The 24,848-nt window shown below is 32.1% G+C and overlaps 3 protein-coding genes across 6 annotated transcripts; all 3 read right to left on the reverse strand.

The window, feature by feature from the left end:
- Window positions 1-1,328: 1,328 nt before the first annotated feature.
- LOC135844120 (centromere-associated protein E-like) lies at window positions 1,329-13,639 on the reverse strand. 4 transcript variants are annotated; one of them, XM_065362240.1, is made up of 34 exons: window positions 13,392-13,639; window positions 13,144-13,299; window positions 12,962-13,060; window positions 12,786-12,884; window positions 12,660-12,710; window positions 12,516-12,560; window positions 12,349-12,417; window positions 12,212-12,262; window positions 12,063-12,122; window positions 7,736-7,807; window positions 7,453-7,635; window positions 7,287-7,361; window positions 7,167-7,214; window positions 7,022-7,081; window positions 6,857-6,919; window positions 6,723-6,773; window positions 6,532-6,582; window positions 5,198-5,269; window positions 5,033-5,080; window positions 4,857-4,913; window positions 4,715-4,777; window positions 4,573-4,623; window positions 4,414-4,464; window positions 4,242-4,310; window positions 4,109-4,156; window positions 3,951-4,007; window positions 3,807-3,869; window positions 3,656-3,709; window positions 3,496-3,546; window positions 2,407-2,436; window positions 2,239-2,316; window positions 2,090-2,149; window positions 1,939-1,995; window positions 1,329-1,804 (listed from the first exon to the last, which is right to left on the reverse strand). In XM_065362240.1, exons 1-34 carry the CDS (start codon window positions 13,485-13,487, stop codon window positions 1,679-1,681), a joined length of 2,364 nt encoding a protein of 787 aa, XP_065218312.1. In that variant the 5' UTR covers window positions 13,488-13,639; the 3' UTR covers window positions 1,329-1,678. The 4 variants fall into 4 exon arrangements, with proteins under 4 accessions (XP_065218312.1, XP_065218311.1, XP_065218309.1 ...); XM_065362239.1 differs by having other exon boundaries at window positions 12,036-12,122; XM_065362237.1 differs by lacking the exon at window positions 7,736-7,807 and adding an exon at window positions 8,039-8,179 and having other exon boundaries at window positions 12,036-12,122.
- A 1,212-nt stretch (window positions 13,640-14,851) lies between these two features.
- Window positions 14,852-16,946, reverse strand: LOC135844851 (uncharacterized). Its single transcript, XM_065363230.1, has 10 exons — window positions 16,705-16,946; window positions 16,506-16,634; window positions 16,362-16,412; window positions 16,230-16,271; window positions 16,063-16,131; window positions 15,920-15,970; window positions 15,351-15,407; window positions 15,219-15,269; window positions 15,094-15,147; window positions 14,852-14,996 (listed from the first exon to the last, which is right to left on the reverse strand). The coding sequence occupies exons 1-10, from the start codon at window positions 16,840-16,842 to the stop codon at window positions 14,982-14,984; spliced, it is 657 nt and encodes a 218-aa protein (XP_065219302.1). The 5' UTR covers window positions 16,843-16,946; the 3' UTR covers window positions 14,852-14,981.
- A 377-nt stretch (window positions 16,947-17,323) lies between these two features.
- Window positions 17,324-22,021, reverse strand: LOC135845195 (uncharacterized). Its single transcript, XM_065363662.1, has 14 exons — window positions 21,980-22,021; window positions 21,725-21,877; window positions 21,553-21,603; window positions 21,405-21,449; window positions 20,799-20,867; window positions 20,003-20,053; window positions 19,831-19,920; window positions 19,495-19,740; window positions 19,169-19,363; window positions 18,961-19,071; window positions 17,798-17,860; window positions 17,650-17,688; window positions 17,446-17,554; window positions 17,324-17,328 (listed from the first exon to the last, which is right to left on the reverse strand). Exons 1-14 carry the CDS (start codon window positions 22,019-22,021, stop codon window positions 17,324-17,326), a joined length of 1,269 nt encoding a protein of 422 aa, XP_065219734.1.
- Window positions 22,022-24,848: the final 2,827 nt, after the last annotated feature.

Below are 24,848 nucleotides of genomic sequence, written 5' to 3' on the forward strand. Positions count from 1 at the left end.
GAAATACTTATCTACGTTACTGTAATAATAACAAGGCAATTGGGCACAATAAGCCAATGTGGAACCTCTAACAAGTCCTATCTCTAGGAGTGTAAAAACATAATTGACTGCTGAAGGCTTCGTGGTTAATGAAAATACCTCCACCATACTGCCATAAAAGGAGGTAAAACTGGTTTTCAGGAGAGTGGGGTAGAAAATGCAAGTAGGTAACAGGGTACAGTACACGCAGTCTCAGCCTCGCTGGACAGGTAGTGTGATAAGCTGCGCAATTGGCAAGTCCGCTACCAAAGTACGCGCTCTACAGATTTTGGTTGCAGGCTGTTGGTTATGGGATGATTTTACAATAAACATTAGGATAACAATGGGTTTATTGTAAAAGTTGGCATACATCTAGAGAATAGAGCCTCCTAGGACTAACTGATAACCTTAATCTGAAAGGGAATTTTATCTTCTACAATTTTGTTCCTTACCATTTTTTCACTGGGATACACCATTCGTCAGGAAAGTCAACTTTTATGTCAAAAAACATGAATTTCACAAAAAAAGAACAATGTTGAATTCATGCATTTTGACATCAATGTTGAGTTTCTGGACAAACAGTACATCCTACGATAAAAATAGTTACGAACAAAATTGTAAATGCTGAAATTTTCTTTTAGTAGAGTGTAATTAACTTTCCCTAGGATGCTTGGTTCTTGAGATACACGCACGTAAACAGTTTTTCATTTTTTGGCATTTGTATGTTTTGGCATAAAAGTTGAATTTCTGAGGGAACAGTACATCCAAAGATGGAAAATGTTATGAACAAAATTGTAGAGGATTAAATTTACTTTCAGATCAATGTCATCAGTTTTTTTTGCTAAAGGCTCCGTTCTTGAGATATACGCGAATTTTGATAACATGAACTAAGTTTTGGACACCCTAGTACAGTATCATTTCATTCATTTCTCATGAAGATGATTTTTGAGAGTAATGTACACTTTGTGATATATGGCATCATATTCCTTTCACATTACAATCATCCACTTTCGTCAAAACAATAATATAATTTAATAATTAATTGAAAAAACATCTTGAATCTGTACACCACCATAATCAACAATGGTGTGTGATAACCTCGTATCCCATAATCAACATGTGACAGTAGCGCTCCTGGTGATAGCGGACTCGCCAATACAGAAATTTGGTTTTTACCTACTTTTTTTCTTCAATCAAATCCAAATCACTCAAGTATTCTTTTGTAGAAAATAAGGAAAATAAATTTTAAATTGTAAGTATTGTAACTTTTTGGACTAGCGTGATTTTAATGATCAAGCAGGTAATTTCCATCAACTGAAAATGTTTATTTTCCATTTCATTACATTCTTACTTTGGTAGGTACATATTATTATTTGTTTATTTAAGGTATTGATAATATTGAACTTGAAAAAAGACCTTTTAGAGCCATTAATACAACTTTTTATCACACTTCGGTCTTCTATGCACTTTATGGTTCATACCTGCTTGAGCACAAAACAAAATTATTACTTGGATGCCTATCTCATTTTACTAACTAGATAGGTACCTACACCTATACAACAACAACTATTTAGCTTAAATATTATACATATTACGTAGATAGGTAGATATATTATAGTTACAAGCATAAATATGGGCTAAACTGGAATGAAATTATATCTTAAGCTTTAACTACTTTTCCATCTACGACTTTTCCTAGTACAAAATCATTCGGATTCACATTTGTGACCCAATTCCCGGGATTTATTTGTGTTTTACCCGCAGGATACCTTTTTGCGTTCTCCATCTTGAAAAAAAAAACAATAATTTAATTAAAAACATACTTAGTCTATGCTTAATACTTATAGAACGCGAAATCGGATACTTCTTCAGATTATCACTTATACCTATTGTAACTTGAATTCATTCATCTCTACTTACTATTGTGTTATATATTGGTCCAACTTTGTCGCGTTCTCCTTCAAAATCATCTCCCTTCTGAAAATAATAGTGATCAAGTTATGGACAATTTTCAAGAAAAGAACGGTCGTTTCATTCATTCAACTCTAAAATAACCTATACTTAAGCATACCAGTAGTTGAATTAATTTCCTGGAACTTTTAACTTCATCTGCTGTTAAATCTTGCCGTCCCTGTTAACATGGAAATTTATTAGAATATTTTTAGCGAGAAATTGTAACTTTTTGTTTTCAATTCTAAAAAATTTGGCAACGTAAATTACTTTAAGTATTTCCAGTTCCTTCAATAGATTGTGTTTTTCAGCTGTGGTTAAAGCTACTTGTTTAACGTACCGAAGTTTCTTTTACAGAAAAAAATGGATTAGGTTTTTTAGAATTAATTTTTTTTTTACAAAAAGACATAAAATTAAAAGTAGTGATGGAAACCTTACCATGTCATGCAGTTGGTTTGCTATGGATCCCTGAAAATCATATTTAGAAAAAAAAATCAAAAACAGAGATATGTAACGAGAAACGAATTTTGATCCTTTTTCATGCAGAACGTTGGAGCAGCTTCTAAAAACAGCTGCTCTAACTGAGAAGTTTGAAAGTTTCATCTAAATTGGTGAGAAAAAATCAAACAAGTACTTTACATTCTGAAAAAAAAATCTGGTCACATTGAAGCACAATTTTGACAAAAGTAGATATGTATACCTAACTGTAGATGAGTACTTAAGTACTCCAGAGGGCAACATTTTTTCAAAAAAAAAAAAAACATTAAAATGTGCAGTTGGGCAGTTACACATTTCACTCTAGGAATCTTCAGAGCATGTTCTAAAACCCCCCTAACTGAAATTTTAGGTTAGAATTTTTGAAAATTTTTGAGAATAGTAGGTAGGTATAGATGAAAATAGTTCATATTTATATTTAAAATGAACCATGTCTAAATTGCTTCATTTCAAGACTTCCATACTCTTCAAAAAATGCCAGCTCTAAGTTATGCCAATTTGTTTTATTTTGTTAAAAAAAAAAAAAGATTAAGTAGTTGAATAGTTGCCATACTTATAAACTAGATTTTTTTTCAACTTTTGGAGTTCTGAAAATTTGAGAAAATTCAAAAATGAACAAGACATCTAGAATTATTGGTGGAAGGTTTTCAAAACATACTCTTTTAATCCATCTTTGTTTTGTTCAAATGGAAGAGTATCGCTGTCAGCTCAAAAGGTTGCCTTGTGAGTTTTGCTAGATGCTCTTACAAATTTTGGAAGCTATACGGAGCTTTGTCGTTACAAAAAATTATTTTTTATTATTTTTTTGAAAACTTATTTTTCTCATTTCTTATTTGAAGTAGATACTCAAATATTGACTCAAATTAACTTTTGATGGTGTTCAATAAGGGAGGCGATGGTCGTGTTTTCAATTATGGAGGGTGAAGGGTGAATGAATGAATATTAACAATGAGTAAGTTAAGTGTATCCATTTAATATCAGTGAAAAGTGATCAATGCGATCAAATTAACAGTAAGGTAGATCGTCATTTACCTGGCGTGTTCGTTGCAAATCGTGTTCGAGAGCGAATTCCTTCTCTTCTTTCTGTATAAGAAATTGAGTAAATGATTAATCAACAATTCATAGGTAAGTAATTATTAGGCTAATGCGTCGATTATAGGTATAATCACACAAAACATATTTCTCAACTTACCAGCGATTCAACAGCTGGTTTCAATTCTTCTTCAGTAGCTCCTTTCTTTTTCTTCTGCACAACGAATAATAATCAAAATTATATATAAATTCAAGTGCATATGGGTAAAAAGTAAGTAGGTATAAATCAAATATCATAAAATCACACGAACCATATCATCTATAAATTGATCTAGTTTGTCGTATGTTTCAACGTGATATAAAGGTTGCATACTCTGGAAATGTTGAGGTATAAGTAGTAGGTATTAAAATCAAAGGCATTCTTTACAGTCAAATCCCAAACTTTATGAGCTTACCAAATTTGTGACGTCCTTAACCATTACATCTTTTCCTGTCGAATCAAAATTGGTTTTCTAAAAACAGAATTGAAGAAAAGTACGTAAGTAGGTACCTCTTTGATTAGTAAGCCACTTTTTTATCCTTTTTTCTTCATAAAAATACCCGGATAATTTACCATTTCTTCAATCCTCTGCGTAGCTTGTTCTTCGGTGAATTCTCGAGGCTGTAAGTTTATCGTAAGTGTATAAATAATTAATCGCAAACGGATAAATTAATTGTAAGTTAATAGGTTGTTATAATGATCTTACATCTTTTATTTTTTCTCTTTTTTGTTTAGCCTTCTCTACTTGTATTTTGTACAGCTCTTGGTCTGATACCTTGAGTGGATAAATTATTCATAGGTGATGAATTTCAAAAAATAATCTCTCGTGTGCAAAAAATGAATCAATGTTGTGAAAAAATTGGCCCATTTCTACTTACCACAGTTCTTTTTAAAAGGTTCTCCATTATAACAAATCTTGACTCTCGTTTCTAAAAAAAAAGCGAGAAAAAAATGCGTTCATGCTCAAACCTTTGATTAAAACATGCACTTTTCCACTTACAAAACAAAAAAAATAAAATAAAATACTAAGTACTCACGATAGCATCATGGGCGAGTTTCAGATCCGTCTCAGGTACTTTAGCTTCAACCTGATGCAGAATAAAATTTATTTTAAATTACGTACCAGGATTACTAATACTTAAGTAGGAAATTATTTATCAAGTAAATTTCATCACGAACCAATTTTTTAATCACGTCGAATATTCTATCGTACGTATCAATGTGTAAAAATGGTTGCATAGACTGTGAAATAATTATTAGGTTAGAATTTATTTCAATTATCCTTTGAATTTTACTTTATGAAATTATATTTCAAACTTACCATGGTAGTGACATCTTTCACCATCGCTGGTTTGTCTGCTGTAGCGAAATTCTTTTCCTGAAAATTTTCATTATGAAAATTTAATTATGTAACTTAGATAAGTATCTTCGTATGACAAAAATTGAGCATTTGTATTCCTACTTTTTATATCGGTATTTCATTATTAATACACTCACCATTTCACCTAATTTTGTAAGAACAGCTTCTTCGGTTAATTTTTCAGGCTAAAATTTTAAATATTTTGGAAAATTAATTGTGTAGGTAGATATAAATTCACGCTTACAATGCGTCTGAAAACGAGAATTGAAAAGTAATAATTATAATTATGTAGGTAGTCTTACGTATCCGTGTTTTTGTTTTTCTTCTTCAGAAATCTTTTCATGGGCGGCGTGTTTCTCTTGCAGGTATACGTCCTAAAAATTGAAATGAAGAAGCTCAAAGTATTTTAACTTAGGGCAGACTAAAAACTAAAAAGTTACAGGAAAATGGTTGGATTTGATCAGATCCCAACGCTGATGGACTACATCTCATTAGCTTTGGCCTTTGGCCCAACATATCCAAACAGATCTGATCAGACTCGATCAAACCGGTCTGGTCGGATGTAATCAGATCTCTTTACTTTTTCCTGGATACAAATATGGATCTGTTCATAAACTCAGGTCTGATCAAATCTTATCAGATATGCTCAAATATGATAATTTCCCTTATCTTATCTGATCAGATCAGACCACTGAAACCAGGTTTAATTTCGTACATTGGTAATAATGGAGATCCTTTCTAAGAAAAGTTACGAGTACTTCACCTCATGGGAAAATGATTGAATCTGATCCGGCCTGATCAGATTTGTACATTCCATGGATCCAAGTTGACCTGACTAGATTTGATCAGAACTTATCAGATCAAGTTTTTAATCGAATTAGATCAGTTCGGAGCTTATCAGATCCATCAGAGGAAACCTGATAAGTTTTGAATTAATCTGATCGAGCATTCGTTGAATTCAAGTGGGGCCGAATCGTGATCTTTTCATAGTTGGGTAGGTATAATTCGATCAAAACCAATCTAATCAGACCTGATCAAACAGACCTGATCAGATCAGGTCACATCTGATCACTATCAAATCAGATCTACTCAGGCATGGTCAATTTCCTGATTTGATTAAATCCCATTACTTCTTCCCCCGCCCGAGTAATTATGCAATTCACACTGAATCTATGTAGGCATGTTTGCTGAGCTTGTGAGTCGCAGGGGCAGAAGTCACTTCGTTCAAAAAATATTCTGAAGAAAAAAATTCACATCATTCTGTTCTCTTCCTTTTCCATTCAAATTTAAATTGAAATAGGTAGGTAGTAAGTAATTGTAACATTTCAACAAAATCACCAAAAAAAAAACAAAAACATTGAATTCATCTTCCTCCTCTCACACTTCTCTTCGTTCAACAACATCTAGCTCAACTTTCGTTCATCTTTGTGAGTGTTTGGGACCAAAATTTTGAAATGTCTACCAAAGTTTGTCATTAATCGGATTTAAAATGATTAAAATCTTTACCATTCAAAAAATTAAATTTGAAATCCCTTAAACTTATCTTCATGGGAATTGCGAATCCGAATCCGTGTACTTTGAAAAAAATCAAATACTTAGGTAGGTATTTATAACATAAATCATGAAAAATATTTACCCTTGGTGTTTTTTGAATCAAGTGTGTCAAAGAGAACAATATATTTTCGTACTGAAAAGTGAAAGAAACAGAATTTTTATTAACGATCATGTTTTAATAATTTATTTATACTTAGGTACCTAACGAATAAATTTTCCATTAAAGGTAAATAATATTATGTAGAAAAAAGTATGCCTGGGCCAATTACTCACCGCTGAATCTTCGGCATCCACCAGATCCTTTTCGGGAACTCCACTCTTCTTCTATGAGTGACAAAATTGAATAAAAATATTGGTGAGTTATTTCACAATTCATCAAATAGGTATAAGTTGTCTGTATTACGAACCAATCGATCGATCATCTTCATTATTTCATCGTATGTTTCAACGTAGTACAAAGGTTGCAAACTCTGATCAAAAAAAATATATATCAATAGGTAATCAAATGGAATTTCTTAAGTTGAGGTAATTATCTATACTGAATAATTCATGCAGAGATTTTGCTGACTTACCAAACTAAGAATATCTTTCACCATCTCTTTCTTGTCAGTTGTCTTATCAAACGCTTCATCCTGTGAAAGAAGTTTGAAATAATTATTAACTGAATTTTTTCAGGTACCAACGTAATTGGGCCCAACGTTGATATACTTAACTTACCATTTCTTTCAATTTTTTCAGAGCTTCTTCTTCCGTCCATACTCGAGGCTGAAAATATTTTTATGAATGGATTTAGTCATCAATGTAATAATTTTGTAAAAATTGTATCAATTCACTAACATCTTTAGCTTCTTCTCTATAAGTTTTGAATTTTTCTGATTGCTTGTAGAATCTGTTGTTAACATCTTTGTTATCCTATTTCAAAACAAATGAAAACAGGGTTCATAACTGGAGAAATACAAACATCCATCGTTACAATAAGATAACGCTAGAATAATAATTGTACTTGTGCTTCTTTCAGTTCTTTATCAACTTCTTCGCGAGTTTTCAACTTTCCATCCAACAAAACTGACAAATCATTGAGAGATTTCATAGCTTTTTCGAGTTCTTTACTATCTTTCCAATCGCCATCGTAAACGAGTCTGCCGTTCGAGGCTGTGTGCGTTTTAGGGTCTTTATTCTTAGGATCCTGAAATATTAAATCAAAGCCAAAAGTATGAAATACTTGATCCTATTTCCCAAGTAAGCCTACAGAATAAATAACTATGACTAATCGCGTTATTTGTTACCACAGGTTTCAAGACAACGTCTGATTTGCCTTTTTTAGTCTCATCATCATCACCACCATCTTTCTCCTCCTCCTAGCAAAAATTAAACAAATTATTGGTTAAAAAATAGTTTGATTGTTTGTCTGTAGACTCGATTTTGCAACTATGAGTTTATCAGTTTTCATAAAGAAAATGGGTTTTGAGGAATTTAGGTAGACGTCTAAAAGAAATTTAATTTTGATTTGTTTCCTTCAACCTTTTGTGCAAATAAATAACGCGAAGCATAGGTATTCAAAAAATCGTTTGCTTATTTTGAATTAATACCGTTGCTCCAACTTTTCCATCGCCTGTGCCTGCTAATGGTTTACCATCTTTACCGACTGTTTTGAGTTTCCCTTTTGTTGCAGTATCAGAATCATCATCTTTTTCTTCACCTTCCTTTTTAGTATCATCCCCATCGTTTTCCTGCAGGAAAGTCAAAAGGATGATTTGTATTTTTGAGTGAAAAGAATTGCATCGATTTTGAAACTTGGATGCAGGACCCCTTATCAGTTTGACTTGTGCAGGCAAAATTACCGTTATTGTTTCCTACTAGTAAGTGTAAGCTCAAGATCGCTGAGCTTTCTTATTTGTATTAAGCAGAAAGTGGATGTAATATTGTATCCGAATAAGTACCTAGTTTATTTTTTAAATATATAGATATAAATTCTCATGTCAACTGAATACATTTTCTTCTTTGTTTTTGTTTAAATTATTCTCCTATTGAGGATCTGAATTAAATGTGAGCTAAAATGTTGCTCTTTTTTCAGTTTTTTGAAACCTTTGCAATAAGTACTTATGTACTTGATTTTGAGCCATGAATAAGTAAACAGGCATTAATTTTTTCACCAAAACATCACATTTTATTGCAAATTATGAGATTTGTATCTCAATTTAGTTGAACAAAGAAGAATGAATTTCTCTTTGGAAGAAGACTTTTAATAAATTTTCAAGTACATCAAGTTAAAGAAGAGTTGTCTTTAAAAATGGACATTTGTCTTCAATATCACTTCAAAGTTCATCGTCCGAAGTACACTGAAATTGAAATGTTTTCAAGTTTTAAAGTTGATATCAATAAGTTTTAAATTTAGGTAGGTAAAAGTAATTCTTGAGTTCATAAAAAAATAAAAGAGACCATCTAGCTCACTGAATGTCTACATTTTAAAGTTGTTTTGTACCCGGCTGGCCTCCTATTCCCCCTCCTAGTTACCAAAGCTGTGATTTGATTCTGCATACCTTCAGTTGCAGTATCTTCATTTGCTGCTCAATGCACCCAGAATCATAATATGAAATCTTTCCTCACTTTTTTTGAAATCAGGGACGAGATTATTTTATTTTCAAAAAAACCAGTATGAACATTATCCCTCCATTTTGATGTTCTACAACGTTTCTTTGAACCATTTTTTCGCATTTTTTATTGTAAAAAAATAAGAATATGACTTTGGGTTTATTACAGAAAAATTATGAGTAAAGAAAAAAAATTTGCTAGCAAATTGATTTTTTCGAATTTGTAATGTTGTGGTTTTTCTTACTTATAGGTACTTACAAGTGAAGCATCCCAAGTGACAAAAATTTTTTCAAGTCGATCAGAAAAATTGAAAGAGCATCCAAAGGTAAGCTGGTACATCAAAACCCAATTTTACGCGTTCAATTTCATTTTTCGATCAATTTCGACTTCTTATAAATTTTAAAAAAATTCAAGTAAAAAGTCGTCCAACAATCCTACTAATCCTGCAACTTGCTAGTCCTTCTTTTGTTTATCAATTCTTGTTTTAATGTTCTGAACCAAATTTTTTTTTGAAATATTCGATGTGGTTCGTTTCAGTCAGATAAAAATACGTCCCCATTCCTTTTTTTCAAAATTAATATTCAAGTAGGTAGGTTAATTTTCAAAGAACAAACAACCTTTCTGAGTTGAAAAAGTATGATAAGCATCTCTAGAAAAATGCTGGAATCAAGTTTAAAAATATTTAAATTTGGCATGTGAAATTTTGAGTTTTTGACCCTTCCTCCTCCTTCTTCGATCTCTACAAAGGTCGCGAGGTGTTTTGCAAAATGTCTTGCCAACTAAAAATGTGACGCGACCAGCGATACCATACCATAAGTCGGAAAACTTTTTTTTGAGATAATCGCGTTTTCATGGAAAAAGTCAGAAAATATCAAAAAAAAAAATTTTTGTCGATTCATATACTATATGAAGCCTATACTTTGGAATGGGTGTACCCACCGATCTCAAACACGTCGTTTTAGTGGTGAAAAACCGGTTTTACAAAAGTGCTTTTCATAAAAAAATGTCAAAAAAAAAAAATATTATGATGTAAAACCATTAAAAGATGAAGAAAATCCAAAAAAAAAAAAATACTGTTCACTTTTTTTAAAAAATGTTACAAAAATAACCCAAACTTTCAAAAACGTTTTTCTCAGAATTTTGGTTTTTGAATTTCAAAAAATACGCAACTTTGAAATTTTGCAAATTTGTCAGATTTTAAGATTTTGAAAATCTGTTTGCACCATTGAAAAGAGGAAGAAAAACACTACCAGAAACCACAATAAAACGAAAAAAATCTTTGCCGACATATGGTATGGTATCGCTGGTTGCGTCACAAATGGAGATGGTAGGTAGAGGTATTTTTTTCACTTCTTCCTCTGATAAAAACCTTGGAATTGGAATATTCAAAGATATTGAAATGTTCACCCCTCTCCCTCCTTTTAAAAAAAATAGAAGTCGCGAAGTGTTTAAAAAATTCCCTACTAAAAGTTTTGCGAAAGTTCTAATTTTTTATTTTGTAATTTTGTCGAGACATCCGGAGTGATTTGGGTTAAATTTTTCATAAAAAGTTTCAAAATTTTATAAAAACGAGGTAGAGAGGTAAAAATTTGGTCCATGTTCTACTCATGTTCTCATTGAACTATTGGTGATGGTTTTGGGCCTTTTTGGAGCATCCAGTAGATTTTTAGATTACCCAGTTCTGGAAAAATTAGAGGGTCAATAAGATTTGGCATCTTTTAATCAGAAGAAAGCCCCAAAGTCAAATTGGGGTGCCAAAAAACTTCAAAATTATCTTGAATCTACGTTTCATTAATTGTGATTTTTCCATGAGTTGAGCCAAAGTTGAATTTTTTAAAATGCATAAAAAATTTGAGAAATGAAATTCAGCAGGTAGGTACCAGAAATTCGGTTTGGTGGTTTATTTTTGAAGATACCTATTCTATTTCGATTTTTTTTCAACTCGATCCAAAAAATTGTTATTATTTTCTGGTTGGGATAGTATGTTGTGCGTATTGGAGAGAGGGGAAAGAATTCAAAAATCATTGTTTGGTTTCCTTTTTTGATGTTTTCCATAACTTTTATTCGAGAATATTTTTTATAGGTAGGTATCTGAATTATTTGAAAAGTTTTCGTTGAAAACCAAGAAATACGTAGACCATACTATAGGTAGTAAGTTTGGCAATGAATAATATGAGCTTTTTATGCTGTAAACCGTGATTGTTTTTTTGCAAAGAGTGATTGGAGCAGTGGGAAAATTTTTATCTGCTTAAATACCTTTGGAATACTTTTTAAATCTAAGCTGAGGGATAATTCACCTATCTTAGCAGAGAAGATACCCTAAAATTATCCCAATACTGAAATTGTTTCATCCAGATGATTTTTAATTTCGAAATTTTTTCAACAAACGGAAGCAAAACGAAATTTGATTAAGTTTTGGCCTCTGTTTTCTGTCCATATTCTTTCTCAATGTACTTTCGTGAGTTCTAATTCTGGTCAAGCAAAATTTTATTTCTTGAGGCAAAACTCAAATTTTTCATTGCATCAAGCTTTATTCATGCAAGTCCTTTCAGATCTGTACATCTACTTTATGTTCAATCTTTCAAATATATGATTCATGAGGAAAAAATGTTAAAATACCTAACAGTCCTAAGCCTAACACCCATTGAATAGGATTGAAAATTACAAAAAACTATGGTAGGCTTAGTTCATTATCTAGTGATTCATACGATTCCATAAGTCAGTCAAAGTGTATTATGGATGATTACGACCAAAAGTTCGTTTCGCATTATTTATGACCTTGTTATATTTTTCAAAAAAAATGTTGCACAATTAAGGAGAAAAATGCGACGTTTTTCCCAAGGAAGGTTGAAGGTGAACGCGAACGCGACTGGCAAAACACTTGCCAACGATGAGTCGATGACGGATTTCGTTAACGAATATAAATTTTAGACATACCTAGACTGGGAGAAGGGGGAAATGAGTTGAAAAATTTGACTTATGCAATACACTCACGTATTCTGTAACCGTGACTATGCTTACATTTTTCTCCTCTTTTTCTTTCATATCGTAACCGAAGCATCCCCAGAACCATTCGTAAACCTGGAAATTTTTAAAATTATTAAAATTAAAAAATCTGTTTTATGATTTGGAGAGCATGGGTAATTTGTACCTGAATAATATGTACTTACATTTCTCAAAATTCTGAGGAAACGGTCGAATAAAGTCAAGGTTTGTTCTTTCTGAAAATAATCAGCACACGATTAAATTGTGAAATATGTAGGTGATTGTCAATGTGGTTTCCTAGTTGTTTGACTATAAAACTTACCGCTGCTTCTCTTCGCTTACTTCCTGGTATTCCTAAATCAACTACGTGCCAAAACCCTTTTATGAGAATCTATAAAAATTAATTACGTTTTAGGCACTTCCACATCTCATAAAATGGTACAATAGGTAGTACTTTTTGTAACAATTAGTTAACAAATGAGTAATTACATTCGCTTGGGTCTTTGTGTTGTCTGTCACAACATTTTCTAATTGCTGAAATTGGCAACAAAAAAAAATCATATCTGATTTGAACATCTGTTTCTACCAAAAAAAAAAAAAAATATCATTCGAGATCATCTAAAATGAACTCACTTCCAATATTCCCATCATTTCTTTGTTTTCTGCGGTGTCATTTCCTTCAGACTGAAATGAAATAGATAGGTAGGTATAGTTTATGATTAGAAATTAGTTAGGTAGGTATCAAATAGGTCCAAGTACCTTCTCAATTTCTTCCAAAAGATCTTCAATGGGCAGCGGATCATGCGGATTTACAACTTGCATTTCCTCTTCTTCCTTATTTTCGCTTTTTTCACGAGACTAAAATGAAGTAGATAGGCGTGTTTTATAATAAACTTAATCATCGAATTAATTTAAAAATGCAATATTTTGCATACATTTTTCTCAATTTTATGTCGAAGATCTTCAATGGAGAACGAATCTTCTGGATTCTCAATCTTGTTTTCCTGCTTCTCTCTGCTGAGGCTCCTTTTAGGCTAAAATGAGGTACATAGTATGATTTAAAATTGATTCGTACTCAGTCAAATTAATCTTGAGAAACAATATTTTATATGCTTACTTTTTTCTTAACTTCTCGTAAAAGATCTCCAATAGGTAGCGAATCATCCGAATTTATAAATTTGATATTCTCGTTAGAGTCATTCGCCAGACGATGTAATTGTTCTTTTGGTAATTCGTGATCATTTTCATGATCCAATCGTTCGTGATCAGTGTCCTAAACAAAAAAAATGACGATACTTGAAAGAATTTCTGCATCAACTTACCCCACATTGAAGTATGATAGTAAATATGTAGTTGAGATATTACTGATGTGAAGGAATACCATCCTCCTAGATTTGGTGATCCGTTGACAAGCAAAACAGCCAAGAAAATGTATAATATTGAATGTATCATATTGACCATGTATCAATTCAAAGCGCACAAATATTACTAAACTGTGATGTTGAAAGAAAATGCGAGGTCGTTCTTTAGACTTTTATAGGTTGAAAAAACTAAAAACGAATATTTGTCATTTTTTGACAAGTTGATGAAAAAATTTGTTGTCTGCGAATACCGAAACTTTTACCTGCTACACCGACCCTATAGTGCTGGTACATACCTATGATAATGTACCTAGTTACCATACTACGTCACGTACCTGCCTATGTGAGCAGGCGAATGAGTTTGTGGGTGTGAGTATTTCCACTTTGATTCCACTTTGAGAAATCGGACATTTTGAGTTTTTAACAAATCTCGTATCAATTTTAAGAAACCTATTTATAATTGCACATAAAATTATTTATACCTATATTTTCAAATTTAAAAGTCGAGTCAAGTAGAAAACATTATTAAAGGAGAGGGGAAACAGACAGTGTAGAAAAATGCAATTCTCGAAGACAACTTCCAGCTCGAAATTAGTATGGACCAATAAAGTTGACATTTTTCAGGGTGAAAATTCATTCCTGAATATTTTGAAAATTCAGAAAAACTGCAACTGGCAAATTTTTAATTTTTTCCTAAAATATTTCTTTTCTAAACTGAACGAATCGATAAGAACAATTACTCGATTTCAACCTTCCCAACTCGAAAAAAAACACTTTTGGGGTTATTCTAAAGCTTCCAGGAAGTTTTCAGTTTTTTCCAGAATTTCAAATTGTTGTGGAAGAGCGAAAAATGAACTCTGAAACATAATTTGGGCTACTTGTATTACTCACAAGTGAATTTCTGGCCAAATATAAGCCACCAATTTCGAGCCAACCTGCATGGAGCATCCAGCAAAAGTTGAATTTTCTTCAGCAATTTCTACTTGATCACTCTAGAAGGCGTTGTAATCAACTTCGAAAGCGTAAAATTTAATTCTGTCGTAGATTCGACATTCTGAATCGAATAAGATTTTTACCAGTTGAAAATTTCAGATTTCAAACAAATTACTCAAAACTTTTTCTTTGGCTATTCCTGAGCAATTTTAAATTATTTTAAAGAAATTGCAACGAACTCTTCAAGGGTTCTGAAATAACCTAAAATTGGTTATTTTCCGATCAGGCGTTTGTAAATTGATACTTATTGAGGTGAAGTCAGTCCGATTTTCGACTTTTTTATTTTATTTCATTTTATTCTTGCGCTTCTACAAAATTCCAAATAGCTTACTTACAGTTTATTTATTTGGGTAAAAAAATCATTAGGTAGGTAGGTACATCATACAAAATGAAGGAAAAACGTATAAATTTTATTTCTAAGGAGGTACTTAATTTAGTTTCCATAATTTTATACCAATTATTTTTTCTAACTGGTTACCTATGTATTTTCTGCTGCTACGATTTTCAGTTGTTTTTTTTATTAAAATGTAGAATGAACAGTTGAAAAGTATCTGGTATATTGTCTATGTTGATGGTGGTAGGAATATAGTACCTACTAATATTAACCTTTCTTTTCCTGAAATTATAAAAAAAAAGTTATTCCCCACTCAAAATGTGTAAAATTGTACTTAGGGCCCTACATGGATAAGTATTTTTGTTTTCAATTTTCTTACTTCTTTAGGTGGAGTTGTAGAATAATAATTTTCTCTTTCTTCAGAATGAGCTTCCTGAAAAAAAAATTCTTCGTATACTTTTAAAGACTGAGCTATTAGTTCTATTTATTGAAACAATATCTCACAAGAAGTTTTCTTTTCGCTTCGTGGTCCAATTTATCCAACTCGTTGATTTCCTAATGTAATACAAATTGATTTTAAATGTCAACTTATTTCTTTTTTTGATTTGTGAACAAAGTTAAAAGAGGTGAAATTACTTTTTCGTTGTGATATGGTTTGTACCAAGTCGTCATTGAGAAAATACGATGACAAAACTGTTAAAAATAATAATATAGGTGTTATTTTATTTCAATATGTAGTATTGTAATCTGTGGGATGCGGATACATCATGAGTAAAAGATAATAAAAAAATCTCCCTCTCTGGAATCAAAAGGATCGGCTTTTTTGATAAATTTAAAATTTGTTTGGCAAAACTGAGTCAAACATTTTTGAAAATATTTTAAAAAGGACAATAAGTATAAAATTTTGTAAAATACCTATTGCAAAAATTTTACAAAAATCGACTAGCTTGCTGGAAATTTACAATAAATTAATAAAGCTTGAAAGCTTAATAATCATCAGTAATGGGTACAAAAAAACCTAAAATTTCAAAAATGATTCAAAAACAGCTGAAAATTGAGAGAAAGTTGATAAAAAGTTGATGAAATTCATATAAAATAAATGTCAATAAGTATAGGTACCCATTCATAAAATTAAAAAGTAGGTAGGTAAGTAATAAAAAAAAAGACCAAAAAAATCGAAAAATCTAACCAATCATTCAACCTACCCATCTCCAAAGATCTTTTAGAGATTGAAGCAAGCCTTGGATTGTCATTACCTGAAAGAAAAATAATAATGAAAATGACTCGAGAGAAAATAAATAAATTCTCAAACTCAATTTTTTTAAAAATATTTGTAAAAATAATTTACACTTCTTTGACGTCTTGGGCTTCCTCTTACTCCCAAGTCAACAACTCTCCAAACATTCTTAAAAAGCACCTGTTGAATTTATAAGTTTGATGAGAAAATTATCAAGAAATTAACAAGAGCTTGAAGATTTACAAAGAAATTGAGTTTCATTATTGTTTCAATTTCACCTTGACTTTTTGGGCATCTTCGCCGAGTTGTTCTTTGAGGTGCTATAAAAAAAAGTATTTTGCTGAAATAATTAGGTCAATTGGCTCTGTTCAAAATGTAAGGTGTCTAATAAATTACCCAGACTTACCTACCGTAAGCAAATCGAAGTACTGCGTTTTATTCGTATCTTCTGATTCTTTTATCTGTTTATTCGATTATTGATTTTATTTTTCAAATTTGAGATTTTTTTGAATACTTTTTTTCATTTTGATTTTATTGTGTTGAGAGGTGCTCACCTCAATCTGCACCATCTCTAGTAAATTTTCAACTGGAAGTACTGTCGACTCTGGCTCATTATTCTCAGGACCCCTGGCAGAGTCTTCATCCTTGATTGGCAACTCTGACTCATCATGGGTTTTATTTTTCTAAATTTAAATCCACTTTTTCATTTTTTATAAATTTCACTAGATGATTGAAAAACGAATCTGAACTTACTTTTTCGTGAATCTCGTTCAATAATGATTCTTCAGCAGAAGTTACTGGTAGCTTTGTACTGCTTTCTGACACAGATCTGCTTATTACTAATTTTGTTAAACTCAGACAGAACAAAAAGAAGTACAAAATATTTAACATGATTTCGTAGAGGTAAAATGTATCCTCACAGTGTAGCAAATGAATAATTTTCAATTTCTTACCTAGTTTTCAAAGTACCTAACAATGTTTTTGAAAAATAATAGAACAAGCCTACAAACGTATGTGTGGCTGGCATATGGTTCTCAACCAGTCAAAAAAGAGCATAGATGATTTATTTTTCGACATTGTTTTCGAAACGTTTACTTACCTATCTTACATGAAGTTTTTAGAGCTCGAGTTCTGTGGAAATGTGGTAATACCTACTTAAACATAATTCATTGACACTGTACAATTTAGTAAGTTTACGTAAACACGTAATTTTTTGAAGAAAATTACAAATTATTTGCAAAAATGTAATATTTTCCAAGCTAAATTCTTAGATTAAAAAATAAACCGATATACAAGGTAAATTAAATTAATTTGAATAAAATCTTGGATCGATCAGGAACTTTTCAAGTAACAATGTTTTTGAACCCGAGGATCAAGCTATAATTTGAAAAAAAAAAAACGAGAATGAGCATTTAAAAACTAGTTTTACATATTAAAAAGCTCGCAAGTTATACTTTAAAGGAGATAGGTACCATCTACCTTACTCATACTTACGGGTATTCTTATTTTTATAGTTCGGCATGTATGGATTATTCTCCTGGATGTCATATCCTGGCCCCCAATCGATATCTTCATCATCGTCATCATCTGGAGGAAGAGTTTTCTGTGAAACAAAATTTCACTTTGTTAGAGAAATTCTCAAATTACCAAACTTCAATAAAAATTATCAAACGTTCCTTTTTAATACTCGTAACTTACTTGTGGTATCATCCTTTTCATTTGTGAATAACTCAATGGCTAAAATCAGATCAAGTCGTTATAGTTCAAACATTTCATGACCTATCTCATCTGGGCTCTTATAAAATAGGTACTTAATTTAGGTATCTAATTTGAAATAGGTACGTACCTTTCCAGGAGGAGGGGGATTGGCAAGCAGTTCTCTGTCTACCGGATTCCCTTCGAATTTTTTCTATTTAAAAAAAAAAAAATTGGTCAAGTATGAAAATTGAAAATAATGAAACGTGTTATTACAAGGTAAATACCGTATGTAAAATATCAGTTGGAATATTATAATTTTAGGCAATTTAGGCTGGGGGAGGGGGGTAAAAATTTGCAAAAAAGTTTTCAAGCAATTCAGCTAATTATATCTCGATGTGTGTTTTTTTTTCAGTTGTTTTCTTTTTAATGTTTGGCATATTCAACGTGCAAATTTATGGATCAAAACAAAAATTGCAAACTGTAATTCTGTATTACTTTTTGCCTACCTACCTCTTTCGCTCATTTCGAAACCGCCATCTGATGTATTTTATGGGCAATACATATTTGAATTAAATCTCAGAAATTCAAGAAATATTTATTTCTGTTTAAATGATCATAATTTAGTATGCTCATTACACAATCGTAAAAAAGTACTCGTAAGTACATAGAAAAGTGAGAAATCCATGCAGGTATCTCGTGCAACAATTTCATCCAATGAGCATTATTTTATTGAATTGTGTTCACATTTATAATATTTGAAATTGACTAAAAATTTTAATTAAGATCGATTTACATTTCAGGTAATTAGGTAGACATCCAGGAAAGCAATTAAAAACTACCCTTGGAAAAAAGTTAGTATTGTCGAGCAGTGAAAATTGCGAACAAGACTCTTGCGTTCTCACTCTTGAAATGAAGGTGTCCTCCAAAAGAGTATCTTGTCTTTTAAACTTTTTGCCTACGAAATGGAATGAATGTTTTAGTGTCTTAGAAAATCCGATTCTCGAGGTATGTAAAAAAAAAAAACTTGATCGAATGCAGATATTCTTGGATATAATCTTGAAATACTCACTCTTTCCCTTACCAATTTCAAATAAGTAAATAAATGCATTTATTTCAAAAATGTTCTTCAAAGAAATTAAGGTAGGTACCTATTTTTTTGAATTGAGTAATTTTTCGATTGATTTTTTTTGCGATCAGAATGGGAAGATTTTGGGGTAAAATTTCACCTGAAACGAGCAGTTGATTTCTTTTTCGAAGCCATGCTCCAAAAATATATTAAATTTTTCTCAAGTTACTCTACAGCAACATTACCTTTTGCTTATCTCCACCTCCCGAAACAGGTTGAGAATCAGAACCGCCAGCGTTGCTTGGACTACGCGTTAACTGAGGTCTATCGATATCATCAGGTGCAGGTCTAGTACCCTGAGTGAATATAGAATTATACTAAAATGAATCTGAAAAATCTATTTGAAAATTTTCTCTTTCAATTTTACACATAGATAACTCATGTGCCAGCAACCTTGTCTGATTTATTTGCATCTTTCTCCTTTCCTTTAGCATCTGTTGATTGTCCAGGTGGTATTGGCGAAGGTTTAGATTTTGAATCAGAACCCGGCGGAGGAGGTTTTGAATCTTTTGGCCTTTCTTTATCCGATTTCACTTTGTCTTCAGTGTCGGTATAATCCCAATCGTCGTCTTCCTCTTTTAAAGGATGCTTTATTGAAAGTGAAATTGATTACAAGTAGGTAAGTATAAAAGATTACATAAGTAATGTGTAGGTAATACAATAATGCATGCAGTGAATTTCAAGCTGATAGACATAAATTACATGTAGGTAGTAGGTACCTCATCCACTTTCTTTTTCTCTAAGTCAGGCGAGCCTCCAGTACTAGAATTATGAGGTTTCTTCGAGTCGTCTAGAATACGACATGTAATATCCATGTTGAGTTTAACCAAGAAAGGATCGATTTCAAATTTATGTATGATTTTATGATGATCTTCGCCCTTTTCACCGATTTTTGTTGTTACTTTTATAGGTTCGGCTGAATGATCAGAATCAGAAGGTTCTTCTTTATGATGAGGTGGGTTTTCCTGAAGAACACATACGGTACATTAAAACTACTTGCGATTTTCATGATTAAAATCTTGCAATTTTGTTCTTATTGTAAAAGGAAAACTTACATGTACGTATCTGTCTTCGTCTTCGTCTTCATCCTCATCCTCATGGTTCGCTTTTCCGAAACTAAACCAACTCCAAAACCATTCGTGCAACTAAAAACATTTTAGTTGAATTGATTAGGTATTAATTTTTGGATTGCTGTAGGTTAATTATTTTATTACTGCGTGTACTGACTGCCAGAAGCAAATTGAGAAAAGCATGGAATACTCCTTCTGTTCTTTGTGCCTGAAAATGATATTAAGTATATTATTTGGAAGTCCATATGTAGGTGTTTCAGAGTAAAAATAATCATTACTGTAAAGACTTTCATTTCAAATGTGAAAGATTTTTTTTTTGGAGTTGGGGGGGTGGTCAATCCGTTTAGAAGCGTGAAAATAGGGTACAAAATTCACCCCTGATGGCTGATACCCAATCCAAATTTATTTCTATGAATCTATTTAATTGAATTTTGGACGTTATTATGCCTTTGAAGTAGGTATCCAAGCTCAAGATGATTATTGGTTTCAAGAAAATAAAAAAATAAAATTACCTACCCATAAATATATGAAACTATACACATTTTTCAAAAAACGAAGACATCTATATCAACATACCCTCACCTCTGCTTCCTGAATGTCAACTAGACATACCTACATAAGTCAATAGGTAATGTGCTACAGGGTGCCCAGAAATATCGAGTACCCCTAAAAAAGTTTTCTACTAAAATACTTTGGTTGGTCACAGTGAATGATAATAATGATAGCACATGATTGGTTGTTGGACTGGAGAGATAACATTCCACCAATCATATATGCATCTATTTCACGTTGCCAACCTATATTTTTAATGAAAAACTTTCTTAGGGGTACTCGATATTTCTGGACACCCTGTACATTATTAAGTACGTGTTGAGTGGTTTTCATGTAATTTGGAGCACATTAAGGTAATATGAGTACATACAAGTAAGTAATAAGAAATTTCAAAACATAACTGATCTTTTTCTTTGCAAACTTCCAGCTATTCCTAGATCAACAACGCGCCATAATCCTCCTAAAAAGACCTACAAGAATTGATTTTTTTTTCATCATTAGATTTTTACTTGGTAGGTACCTACTAGAGGTGAAAACGGTTACGCTACCCGCTTACCGGTATCTGGTTAAAATACCGGCTAAACCCGCTAGTGGTTGTATCGGGTTGATTCGGATATAGATAGTAGCGTATAGCGAGTACAACCCGAAAGTTTTCGCACTTGGTCTGCGCACGCACCCCAAAATTTGATAATGCGTAAGTGGGAGGAGTTACGCTTCGACACCTGTCGTTCGTATTGTGTGATTGACGTTTGACATGATTGATGACAATGATGATGTCATGCCGGTACACCAGCTACACATTCAATGCGCTACTAGTTATATCCTGAACCGGTGCGACATTTTTTCAATTCGCTACCCGCTACTACCGAGTAGCGAGAATTTACGATACGGATACGATAGTTACCCGCTGTCAGCGAGTACCGTTTTCAGCTCTAGTACCTACCACAAATTGTCTGCTTTTTCATAAAAATAAATAATTTATATGGATATATAGTTTAGGTAGGTACTTGTACTCGTCGAACGGAATCATCGTATATATCTCTTCGTATTCTCTGGAATTGAAAAAATACGTAACACGAATTACGTAGAATGTATAATTATAATTTTCATTTTTGTTATAATACAGTTTGGTTGAAAATTATTCTAAAATCTTACTTGTAGAGCTCCAATCATTTCCTGCTTCTTACGAGTATCCTTTTTTTCAATCTATAATGAATTAGTTCTCAATTAAGTACCTACCTGATTATTGAAACGGTTCACTTTTGTATTTCTGTTAAGTAAGTAAGTATAAGTACTAAGCAATACGAATACAATAAGGCTTACTTACTTCATTTTCAAATTGCTGCAGAAGATCGTCAATTGGTATAGGATTATCAGAATTTGCAACTTGGACGTCATCATTTATTCTATCAACAACACGATGCAATTGTTCTTTCGGATGATCACCGTTTTTCACATCGGCAGTTTCGTTTTCAGAATTCTTACAAACAAATAAAAATTTTTAAGCAATTATTTTCAATATCAACTTACTTGCTTGACTAATTGAAAATATTACCTACCAATGGAGAGGAAATCCATTTACCCAGGTTTGATACGTTTTCAAAATAAGAACTTGGTAATCCATTAACCAGAGATAGGAAGACGACCAATAAGCGTAGACCTAATGTTGAATGTATCATACTAAAGTAACAGTCTACAGCGCGCAAACGTTACTAAAACGAAGAACTAACGCTCGAACAGAATACGTTTGTTGGACTTCTCTAGATAATAAAAAGTGAAAAATGTTTTCATTTTTGGTATACCTAGTTGGATACATATTTTCCCTCTAATTAAAAACATGTGCAGATGCACTTTTTAAATTGATAGTAAGCTTAGAGAGGTAGGTACTTACCAAAGTATGTTACGCAGAACTTCTCATTGATAGGTACCTATTTATGTATCATGGGCTAGTTCTAATTTCTGTAATCACTGATCCTAAACAAATCGTTTTTAATAACAGTAACGAAACTGTTGAATTCAGTGATTTCATGAGATTCATTGGCTTGAAAAAGGCACATCAGTAAGTCTAGGTACTGTTTTTTTGGTAAGCATTTTGCTAACGTTAATGACGTTGCGACAATTTAGGATAGGTCGCAAGTGTAATTCATAATACCTACCCATGGCAGTATTTCACTTGAGCCTGATTAATATGCGCAACATATGGGTTCGTGTACATGAACGAGTACTCCAAATGAAGTGGGGAACCATGTGCGAGGTGTAGCGATTTATGCAATTATTGTTGTACAAACCAGAGAAGATAAAGTACATAGGTATGTGGTACCTACTTAATAGTTGGGTTTTCTTCTAAACGTATGTACCTATACATCTCCTCTTTCTATTTTTTGAGTTAAAAAGAGGACTTAATCCTACTTACCGTGAGCATTTATTTCCAAATAATTACAGAATTGTACTTAATCTTATTAATAAAATTGAAAATCATTTTACTTACCTATCTGAAATTATTGGATATGTTATACAACTTCGTTTACTCATTTGATAATGGCATGTAGTATTTTACTCAACATGACTGGTTCGGTTTAATGTACGTAAGTACATACATATATCATAGGAATAATATATTATACTTTCATATCTAGCAATAGGTACCTTTACCATCCATTTTTCCATATTCAGTTGATGGCATGACTTTTGGAGACTGCATAAAAAAAATTTTTTTTAAAAAAGAGAGAGAAATTCAGAATTAGCCTAACAAGGACACGAGGATATCTCAACCCCAATTGTCAGAAAAAATTGTCAACTGCGCAAGCAAAAGTCAAAAGAGCATTTAAAATTGGATCTTTCGGCAAAATTTTGAATTTTAAAAAATTCAATTTAAATAATTCGACTCATTTCCAATGCACAAAAAAAATCACAATTTCATTATTTTGAGCAATTTTTAACCGTGCAAGTTGATTGATTAGATTACCTACATTTTCAAACAGATTTGCAGCTTCCAGTGGATTTTTAAGTTTGCCAATCGAATTCAGTTGAATTCTTCCATAGTAGAAATAGTTACTTTCTTCACAATTATTAACACAGATAGGCACTGATTAAAATATTGTTCTTTGCGAATATTGAAACGATTGAGAATGCTTAACTTGTCTATCTGTTCTATTCTTTCACCAAACACAAAAATAAATTATGTATTGAAATGATGGAACCAACATTTTGGAGATACCTTGTATTAACTTTCATAATTTACATGGAGATGGACACATAAGTATTATAATTAAAACAGTTGTAACACGAATTTGTCCAATTTACACTTAATGATCTAACTTTATTTTACATTACTTATATCACACCAAATTAACATATATTACAAGGGTGAAGATTCACCTTCACGTTCCCAAGTTTCACTGTATGTTACATCTATTGTTGGTAGGCAATATCTACTACATGCGGACGCTCTCTAGTAGGTATATCAAGAACCATCCTACCATAATAGGTAATGCCCATATTCACTATCACATTTGCCACAATTCGTGAACCCACAAGGGGATGGTCCAAGCGAGCTACCAAACTAGGACACCGATTTAGAGTGATTCAAATGACACACTCGAAAGGTCCATTGTATCATTCCCTCTGCCCCACCGGACCACCGTTTTGATGAAAGCCTGGAGACATAGAGATGAATAGACAACTCAGTACTCAACTCAGAACACGTTGATCTCCCCAGTGCATTTCAATGTCCAAGTGCTACCAAATTTCTTCAATTGCACCGACACACCAAACTTGCCAATAGGAGACTCAATCGTGAGTCTGGTCTCATGAGTCTCATTATTTGGTACCTATAAGTACCTATCTTATTTTCAAAACATAATAATTATTTTAAAATGCATTGTAACATTTATATCTCGTCACTAGTCCACCAATGTCACCCACATAGAATTTTTGATTCTTTAGTTTAGATCATTTGAAAACTTTAATGGATATTACAATATTACGAGTATAATTCATAAAATAGGGGAGGGGTGGTTCATTCTGATGGTTATGGAAGTCTCATTTCAATTATGAGGGCTTACATTTTAGTTACAATAATTAATTATACCTAATGATCTACATTTTTTAGCAAGACAAATGTCAATAATATAACTTTAAAAAAAAATCGAAATACATACCTACATACCCACCTACTAATTACAGATAATACGAGCCGAATTTGAACTAGTAACTTCATTAAAACAAAATAAATGTAAGTTTGTATTAGATGATGAACAAATTTCATGCTCAAGTGATCAATCCGAAGAGAAAAACTTCTGTTTTTTTTCAATGGTCACGTAGGATTCTTTTAAATTAAAATTTTTGTGAGTCATAAATACAGCAATAATACATATTTATTTTACTATAAGGTACATGAAAACGAATGTAATTCCGCAATAATTAACCAGGTCAACATAGCTGAGATGAAG

This window comes from Planococcus citri, chromosome 4, assembly GCF_950023065.1.
Source record: "Planococcus citri chromosome 4, ihPlaCitr1.1, whole genome shotgun sequence".
Lineage (NCBI taxonomy): Eukaryota > Metazoa > Arthropoda > Insecta > Hemiptera > Pseudococcidae > Planococcus > Planococcus citri.

Excerpts from the sequence above, each read along its gene's own strand:
- LOC135844120 (XM_065362237.1), bottom strand. The coding sequence starts at position 13,487 with ATGGTCAATATGATACATTCAATATTATACATTTTCTTGGCTGTTTTG. Across the intron at positions 4,778-4,856 it reads TGAAAGATGTCACTACCATG|TCTATGCAACCATTTTTACA; the intron begins GTAAGTTTGAAA and ends ATTATTTCACAG. Across the intron at positions 3,870-3,950 it reads TTAAGGACGTCACAAATTTG|AGTATGCAACCTTTATATCA; the intron begins GTAAGCTCATAA and ends CAACATTTCCAG.
- LOC135844851 (XM_065363230.1), bottom strand. The coding sequence starts at position 16,842 with ATGTTAAATATTTTGTACTTCTTTTTGTTCTGTCTGAGTTTAACAAAA. Across the intron at positions 15,971-16,062 it reads GCCCAAGACGTCAAAGAAGT|GTAATGACAATCCAAGGCTT; the intron begins GTAAATTATTTT and ends TTTTTCTTTCAG. Across the intron at positions 15,408-15,919 it reads TAAAAGATCTTTGGAGATGG|TTTTGTCATCGTATTTTCTC; the intron begins GTAGGTTGAATG and ends TATTTTTAACAG.
- LOC135845195 (XM_065363662.1), bottom strand. The coding sequence starts at position 22,021 with ATGGATTACCAAGTTCTTATTTTGAAAACGTATCAAACCTGG. Across the intron at positions 17,861-18,960 it reads GAGGTGGAGATAAGCAAAAG|AAAAAATTCGAAGGGAATCC; the intron begins GTAATGTTGCTG and ends TTTTTTAAATAG. Across the intron at positions 17,689-17,797 it reads ATCCCCCTCCTCCTGGAAAG|CCATTGAGTTATTCACAAAT; the intron begins GTACGTACCTAT and ends ATCTGATTTTAG.